Genomic DNA, 9,162 nt, shown 5'->3' on the forward strand with positions numbered 1-9,162 from the left:
AGAAATGTGAGATTCAAGTTCAATCTCAATGCTACACGCCTTTAAGCATAATCTCCGCTGTTGTGTCGAGGTATCTGGGTACAAATTTAACAGTTTCTAAACTGGGGATAAAGCAGGACCCAGCCCTGTAGGATGCCATTTAGATGTGGAATTTGAACTCTCTTTAGTCAGAATCTTCTGACTCAGTATGTTTGTAGGCCGAGGCTGTGGCACAGACTTCACAGTCACATTATAGCTGCAGAAGCTGTATGCACTTATACAGGGTGACCTGAAAACATAAGACTGTTTCAAAATGTTCTTGGTTAGTCTATGACCATTTTCTCAGGGAAGTGAGGCAATAAAATAGGGTAGGTGCTTGTAGATAAGTTGTGCCTTAATCCAGCTTCACACTGTGCATGATGCAAAAAGAAGTTATTAGTGCTAAGGGGTGACAGTTCAAAGAGATGTGCTCCTCTCTCAGTCTGAAAGACCAACAACCATTTCTCAGATAGGAATATAATAAAACAGGTAGCCAAATAGAATACCCTGACTAAATTCTTAAGAAATCATTGAGGCCAGGCGCAGTGGCTCATGCCGGTAATCCCAGCACTTTGGGAGGCTAAGATGGGCGGATCACTTGAAGTCAGGAGTTCAAGGCCAGCCTGTTCACCAACATGGTGAAACCCCATCTCTACTAAAAATACAAAAATTAGTCAGGTGTGATGGCGCATGCTTGTAATCCCAGCTACTTGGGAGGCTGAGGTGGGAGGATCACTTGAACCCAGGAGATGGAGGTTGCAATGAGCCGAGATCATGCCACTGCATTCCAGCCCAGGCGACAGAGCGAGACTCCATCAAGAAGTCATCAAGTTCCTCAAAAGTTTCCAAACAAGCTCCTATGAGCCCTATGTGCTTTTAAATAGCTCCAACAGCTACCACCCATAACCCAAAGCCTAAACACTCACTAAACCTTGAGGGAATTACTCTCTCTGACTCAGTATCTTCATTTGTCAATTGAAATTCATAATGCATCAACCTCATCAGGTTGTTGGAAGGGTTAAATGAGACTGCGTTTGTAAAGAGTTCAGAACAATGCCTGGCATGTAATAAATACTCAATATACAGTAGCTACCATTAATATTTGTTTAATAGTACCACTAGGCCCTCTCTATATACCATATTAATCCTCATCACAACCTTTGAAGACAAGAGCTATTATTCCTACATTGCAAATGAGGACACTGAATTTTCAGGGGTTAACCTGTCCAAGAACATACAAGCTAGTAAATGGACAAGATAAGGTTTGAACCAGATCTAGCAGATACCAAAAATGTATTTTTCCCTTGACATTAAGATATCTTTAATTCTTAATTTGTTACAGTAAAAATAAGGCAGAAAGCACAAAGCAACGAAGTCCAAATAGTTCACTGCGATATAGTAATTTGGTTTTAGAAATGCTACGTGTATGGAAAAAGTCTGGAAATGTTTGCAGCCAGCTGTTCACTGTGTGTACCTCTGTAAAGTAAGACTGGGAAAGCCTTTTACCTTATGCTTTCTGTAGGTTTATATTGTCTGATCTTTTAAACAATTACGTTGGCTTCTATGTAACCTTTACTGAAGGATGACATGTATACAGCACAAATGGTAACTATACAGCTGATTGAATTCTCACATACAGAACACACCCAAGGAAACAGCATGAGATAAAGAAACAGAACATTACCTGAACTGCTAAACCTCCCTGTGCCCGCTTTCCGTCACTGACCTCCTAGCAAAGGTCTGCCATGATCCTGACTGCTAACACTGTAGATTAATTCTGTCTAATTTTATGTAACTGGAATCACACAGTATTTACTCTTTACTCTTAGGTATGGCCTTTTTCTCTCAATGTGTGTGTGCGTGTATATGTGTGTGTGTGTGTGTGTGTGTCTCCTCTGTGTCACTGTGCATAGTTGTAATTTCTTCATTCTTGTTGCTGTGATGTTTTATATTATATTATTACAACCACTACTTATCTATTCTATTGCTGTTAGACATGTGAATCGTTTCAAATTTGGGCCTATTATGAAAATTGTTGCTTGGAAAATTCTCAAACTTGTCCTTTAGCACTCATGTGGACCCAGTTTCTATTGAGTATTTAACTAGGAGAACTGTTGGGTTATATGGTATGGGTATGTTCAGCTTCAGAAGCATAAGGATTTTTTATATTTTTTTTTTTAAAGAAATGAGTGCAAACTATTTGCTGTATCAACCACATTTAATCTATCTGTATGTAATTTTTTTTTTTTTTTAAGATGGAGTTTCACTCTTGTTGCCCAGGCTGGAGTGTAGTGGCATGATTTCGGCTCACTGGAACCTCCTGGGTTCAAGTGATTCTCCTGCCTCAGCCTCTTGAGCAGCTGGGACTACAGGTGCCTGCCACCACACCTGGCTAATTTTTGAATTTTTAGTACAGACGGGGTTTCATCATGTTGGCCAGGCTGGCCTCAAACTCCTGACCTCAGGTGATTCACCCACCTTGGCCTCCCCAAGTGCTGGGATTACAGGCATGAGCCACCGTGCCTGGCCTCTGTATGCATTTTCAATATCTTTATCTAAACTAGGTCCTATCTATGTTCTTATTGTGTTATTTGATATGAATGGTCATGTCTATAAAAAGTAGTCCCTGAGTCTTCAGTCAGGAATCTGGCCTCCTACAAGACCACTGTGTTCTTCAGAAAATCATTTTTAGTATTTCTGGCATCTACCAAGGAGACAGTGTACTACATATGGGAAGGTACACCACAGAACTCAGCCAGGATGAGCAGCCTGATTTACCCAGGATGAGACTAACAACAGTATCCATAAGCACACAGGGTGCTAACAGCCATACAATATTCCTTTTTTGTCTTAGGTTTCATGGGTATATTCGGTTTTGGACTTAGCTTGGCTACAGCAAGGTGGAACTGTTCACTGCCTGGTCATCTTCATCTACCGTAAGAACCATTCCCAAATGCCCTCCTACCCGCCACAAACCGGTCTTTCTCTAGCCAATCCTTCCACTCCTCTGCTCTTCTGTTCTTCACTGTCCAAGTGGGCATGGAACCTCATAACTGGACTATAAATTCTCCCAGGTGGGGCCATGACTTCCAGCTTTTCAGGGGGGGACAGCGAAGGGAGGTGCTGCTTTCTGAGGTGCTCTGAGCTGAGGTCCTAAGGCAACTGGAGAGCTACCCCAGCCAACCTCAGGGGCATGAGAGGCTCCAGGGTGTGGAGCCCAGGAGTGTCTCATCCCTCATGTTGAAGCCTGCACCACCCTTAGCACTTTTCAAAGCCGTGTGCTGGATTAACACCGTTAGCAATGAAATCTTGACAGTCATGGCTTATTAGGAGGCAGAATATAGTGGTTATAGCTGGCCTGGAAGTGAGTCTGCCTGACTTCACTTCCCAGCTCTGCAATTGTCTAACTTTGTGTTCTGTGTCCCTCTGTCATGGGTTGTAGAGAATACAGAAGATAATGTAAGTGTATGCTTAGCACAGAGCAGGCACTCAAAAAATGTTAGCTGCTATTAATATATTACTATGGCATAGAGATTAAGACTACAGGCTTGGAAGCCGAACTCCCCCGCCAAACTCCAGCTCTACCACTCACTGGTATATGATGCAGGCTGTGTACTTAGTGTCTCCACGCCTCAGTTCCCTCATCTGTAAAACGGGGATCTGAATCCTACCTCACAAAATACATGTGAAGATCACTGAATATATTATGGTCTTAGAATGGTGCCTGGCATATTAAAAGTCCTGTATATGTTTTAACTATGGTTATTATTGCAAGCAGATCAAATAAATATTTCTCACACAAATCTTTCAAATGTAAATGGATGCTGCTGTGATTAACAGAACACAAATTCATCTGAAACACTCCTAAATTCATAGTGTTTTCTAAATCAACTTATGATTGAAGGTACAACTAATGCCATGAGAGACTAGGACACTCTAACAATAAAAAAAGTGGGCTCTTGGTTCATGCCTGTAATCCCAGCACTTTGGGAGACCAAGGTGGCAGGTCACTTGAGGCCAGGAGTTTGAGACCAGCCTGGTCAACATGGCGAAACCCCATCTCTACTAAAAATACAAAAATTAGCCACGCGTGGTGGCCCATGCCTGTGATCCCAGGTACTCAGGAGGCTGAGGCAGAAGAATTGCTTGAACCCGGGAGGTGGAGGTTGCAGTGAGCCAAGATCACGCCACTGCACTCTAGCCTGGGCGACAGAGCGAGACCCTATCTCAAAAAAAAAAAAAAAAAAAAGGACACTCTCATATTCAAAGGGTATGAAAACCTCTGGGTTTGCCTGCTTGTTTATTATTTTATCTTTACAGGGAATATTATTTTATCTTTATAGGGAACTGAATCCAAGAGAAGACATATGATTTTCCCAGGATCACTCACCGAAGTGCTCAGGACTAGAACTCAGCTTGAGTCCCTGCCTTGGACATTGTACCAGGCCGCCAATTAAAGTCCTGGAAGCTTCCCCCAGGCTTTCCTCTGAGACCTACTGGAAGTAAAATAATCCTTTAAAAGTTAGTTTTCTAACACAACCACTTTTGCTCCAGTCTCTACCCTATCCTTTACAAGGAAGTTGAGTAGTAAGTTGGCCAGTGAGAAATTATGTAAATTCAAACAAATTACCTAACCTGTGGGCACCTGAGCTTTCCTATTTGCAAAAGGCAAAGAATGCTAGCTTTCCTCTCCTCTGTGGAGCAAAAGTAAGGCATGGCCTAAGAATGTGCCAGTCCTATCCTGGTCCCAGCACACAGCAATTCCTTGGTGCTTTTCCCAGTCCTGGTCAGCCTAGGAGAATATGACCCAGATGGTTAGACGACACTGTCCTCTCAGTCATCTGCCTGGCTGCAATACCCTAAAGCCATTGTTCTTCCCTCTTGCCTCCTCAAACAAACCAGCAAGGTTGGCATCAGGAGTTTGGGGAGGGGAGAGTATCTGGTCAGAGGGTGATAACACAGTACGGGCTCAGGCATTCTCTTTGATTTGTCCTCTTCCCCCTCTCTCCTTAAGTCAACTGTGAGCAGCTGAAGTCGCTAATATTTCCCAGGTATCAACTTCACAGACTCAGGGCATGCAGCACAATGGCCATTAAAACATAATGAGCCTTTTTGGACATTTCTTGCTTTTCATAATTTGACAGGCAAACCCTTCTCTTTCTATCTTTAGGACATGATGTAAAATCTAAATCCGGAAATACCACTCTTAGAAATCAGAAATGACCCTCTGGCCACAGTATCCATTATTAAGCACCCCTTGGGATACTTGAGAAAAGGCATAAGCATTGCATTTGCCACAAAACCGCTCAGTTCTTAGCAAAGGGTTCCCCAGGACTCCAGAGACAAATGAGCAACTCCTCCAACTAAGGGTATCCCTTGATCTTGGCCTCACCCCTTCCTGTCTTTTATCAGTTGCTGGGAGAGAAAAACAGTCAACATAAACTGAGTTGCAATGTTGGCCTGAGTATTTCTCTGAAGGCTTCCATTGAAAGTAACTACAGGGAATAAGAAATAGGCATGGAAAATTTTTTGAATTTAAAGAAAAAAAAAAAAACACCTCAAGGAAATGGGCAAGTGTTGATTTGAAGCAGGAACTAACAGAAAAAAATATTAGAGAACAGTGGCAAATGTGTGGCCGGATCATCAGGGAACACAAGGCAAGATCACTAAACAAGAATATGGGTAAAATAAGAAAGCTAGCCTATGTCCACTTAAAGTTGGAAATCTAGATTGAAATTTTAAGTTGATCACGATACTAGATGAAAACATTAAGGAGCTAAAAAAGCTGTTCTCTCACACACACACACACACACACACACACACACACACATGTTCTGTATGAATCTGTTCGGAAACAGGCAAAATTAAGCTATGGTATTTGGGATACCTAATTTAGGTGGTAAAACTATGAAGAAAAGCAAGGATTACCATAGGTCAGGATAGCGTTACATTTAGGGAACTTTTGGTGCTCTATTTCTTGACTTGAGTAGTGACTATACAGGTGCTTGCTTTATAATCATTTGCTATGCATTTGTATTTTATGATATTTTTATTCCACAATAAAAAATAAGTTAAAAAATAAAAAAATTTCAAGTACATAAGATTAGCATTATATTAAGAAGCTTTAGCAGTTTAGCAAAAGACTGCAGCCAATACCAGAATAATTCATGCAAGAGAAAGCAAACATGGTCATTTAAATAAAAGGCACTCCTCTCCAAGCCTAATTTTATGGTTTGCTTTGGTGTGGAGGCTCAAAGTCTATCATATACAAAATCATACCAGCAAACTGCCCAGGATGATAAATGATGTAGCATACCTACCAATCAGAAAGTGTGTATAGCTCTTTGTCAATGCTCACATTTCCTCACTATCACTATTTATGGAGCACTGTCACATACCTTAACTCACAGCCAGGGGCTGGTGCTATCTACACTGCAGAGATTTTTTTTTTTTTTTTTAAGTAGCCTCAGACAGTGGAAGATTCACCCCAGGTACAGCTCAAGCAAGCAGACACTGGACCAGCTCCAGATCTCAGATGGCCACCCCAGGGTCCCTTTATAACAATGACTTTCCCATTCCCATGAGGTGAACAGGCTCACAGTTTTTCCATGTGTTAATAAGAAGCTGAAGAGAAACAAGTAAATTACTGTCAGCATGAAAAGGTTACCTCTTCTGAGTCACTTTCACTTTTCAATTAAAGCACCTGCCAAGGGCATTATAAAGATTAGCTTCCCTCACTAGACCATGAACACCTTGAGAATGGAGCTGTGCCCTCTCATTTCTGAAGAGTTTGAGTGGTTTCTGGAATATGATACCTGCTCATTAAACACGTGCACATGCCATCGATACATAATATAAATAATAAATGAATTCATTAATATATGAAGGTAAAAACCGATGAATTCAGTGTGGTGTTTTCCACCCCATTCCATCATTCATTCATGCATTAAGACTTTTAAAAGCAGCTAAAATGAAAGGCAGTAACTGCCCTTTTAACAGATTGCCAATACATCCTCCACTACTTAAAAAAGGGTTTCAAGTCATATATAAATCTCAGAAGTGGAGAGGGCTGACAGGTTAATTATAGACACAAAGAACAGGGACAAATGGACTATGAGGTAAGCGAGTTGAAATGTGCAGAGGCAATGTCCTCCCTAGACAAGCATTTATTAATAAGCCTGCAAGGATTTACCCAGCCCGGCCAGGCACAGGTCTGCACCAAGCTTGGGGGCAATTTGGGGAACACACAGTTCCTGCACTTGAGGAATTAGGCTGGTGGCTGGAAAGTCAGTGTGTACCTTTGAGAATAATCAGAGGTCTCTGTGGGACGAGGCAAACAGGTGGAAGACAAGGCCCAAAAACTGACCTGCCTACTCTTTTAGGGGGGTGAGATAGTCAGAGAAGATCTCCTCACTGGGCCAGGCCAACCTGGAAAGAAGCATGGGTAGGACTGTGGCTGGCAGGCAAGTCAAGAGGAGGCCACCAATTCTTCTCCTGCAACTCCCACCAAACTCCTTCAGCTGCTGGAGGCAGGGGCTTGAGTCAAAAGGATCCATAAGGATCATTCCCTTTCTTCTCCACCCTTCCCCCAACCCCAAGCAAAAAGAAGGATGTTTAGAAGGCCTGGGAGACAAGCTGAAGGGCCCAAGAATGGAATGTGCCGCCTACAGGCAAGGAGTGGCCAAGGTTGGAGAAAAAGGGGACTTCTTTTTCTCCCTTTCCTCATTCGAGGGACTTATTGAGTCTCTTCTTGGTGCCCAAGCACTGAACGTGACATCTCTCAGTGGGACATCAACCTGTGTTTGGCCAGATTAAATGGCCAAAGCCCAGACCTCTGAACACTGAGTCTGGGTCTCCCTGGGGGTTTCACTTTATCAGGGGGGCAATGGTTCTGTTGGCCCCTGAGACAACGTAAGTCCCTCTAAAGATCCGAGGCCCCTCTAAGATTTCAAGCACCACCACCCCACCCCAGGTGGAAACCCCATCCCAGTATTTACTCATGACCTGAGAAAAAAGGGCTGGTGCGGGGAGGGGAAGGAGATAATCTGGGAATGCTAGGAAGAATGACGGCGGGGCCACGTTCCGCAGAGGGGAGAAGAATGAACAAGAGGGTTTACTTGAGTTTGTTTGTTGTGTTTATTTCCCAAATCCAGCACATTCTTCAAAAGGCATTCAAGGGGCGAGCCTTGGCCGTGGATCAAGTCCAAAGAGCGTGTTTTGGTTGTTTTTTTTTAGGTTAACCCCACTTACCCCCACCCCAGTAAACTTCCCACCCACCCCACCTCACTTTCCAGGTCTTTCCTGTTGCGTTCGGCTGCACAGCGATTTGGGAAGAAGTGCCATCTCCCAGCGCCCCGGTCCCCTCGCTGGTCGACAAAGAACTAACACCCGCCCCGCCGCGCTTCCGGGGCCAAGTAACGAAAACTGCCTTCTTTTTTCTGGCACACACGGAGCGCGCCCGCAGCTGGCCGGCCAGCCCGGGAGCGCAGCCTCCGCGAAGGTGCGGCGGGGAGCAGCGGGGCCCGGGCGCTAGGAGAGCGCTCAACGAACAGCGCACCTGGACGCACCCCGCGGCTGTCCCGACTCCGTCCCCGACAGCGCCAGCGGGGCCCACGTCTCCGCACATCCCCTCCCAGAGCGCCCCGCTTCCACGCGGGTCCCAGCTGCTCTTACCCGGGAAATGGCGAGAGGCTGCTCGAAGTCCTTGCCGCCCACGAGGCGGAAGCCCCACGGCCCCGGGCCCTGGAGGACGATCTGCTGGGTGGTCATGGCGCGGCTGTGGCGGGCGACTACCTGCGGGGACAGACGGGCAGGACGCGCGGCACGGCTTACAGGGTTCCACCGGCAGCTGTCGTAGAAAGAGAAGCGCGGCGCGGGCCCGGGTAGCCTGGGGCTGGCGGGGGCAGGGCAACCGCTAGGGCCAGGGCGGGGTGGGCTCCGCCCAGGCCGCGTAGCCGCCCGCCGCCCTCCGCCCCGCCCGTCCTCCCGCCCGCAGCCGCTCCCCGCCCTGCGCGCCTGCCTAGGGGCCCCGGCCCGGAGTCCGGCCAAGAGAGCGCGAGTCAGATGCGGGGCCGGGGCTCTCGGCAGCTCTGCCGGGGACTCCACAGCGCCTACCTCCCTCCTGTACGCACGGCCGCACCGCGG

General features: G+C 45.7%; 1 protein-coding gene across 1 annotated transcript in view; it reads right to left on the reverse strand.

Moving 5' to 3' along the window:
* The window catches only part of PDLIM1 (PDZ and LIM domain 1), a 54,278-nt gene extending 45,344 nt beyond the window's left edge, over positions 1 to 8,934 (reverse strand). The window contains exon 1 of the mRNA XM_007963638.3: positions 8,692 to 8,934. Within this exon, the coding sequence (XP_007961829.3) occupies positions 8,692 to 8,787 (96 nt within the window). The 5' untranslated portion in view covers positions 8,788 to 8,934. The remainder of the gene's footprint in view (positions 1 to 8,691) is intronic.
* Positions 8,935 to 9,162: the final 228 nt, after the last annotated feature.

Source organism: Chlorocebus sabaeus, chromosome 9 (genome assembly GCF_047675955.1).
Source record: "Chlorocebus sabaeus isolate Y175 chromosome 9, mChlSab1.0.hap1, whole genome shotgun sequence".
Classification (NCBI taxonomy): Eukaryota; Metazoa; Chordata; class Mammalia; order Primates; family Cercopithecidae; genus Chlorocebus; species Chlorocebus sabaeus.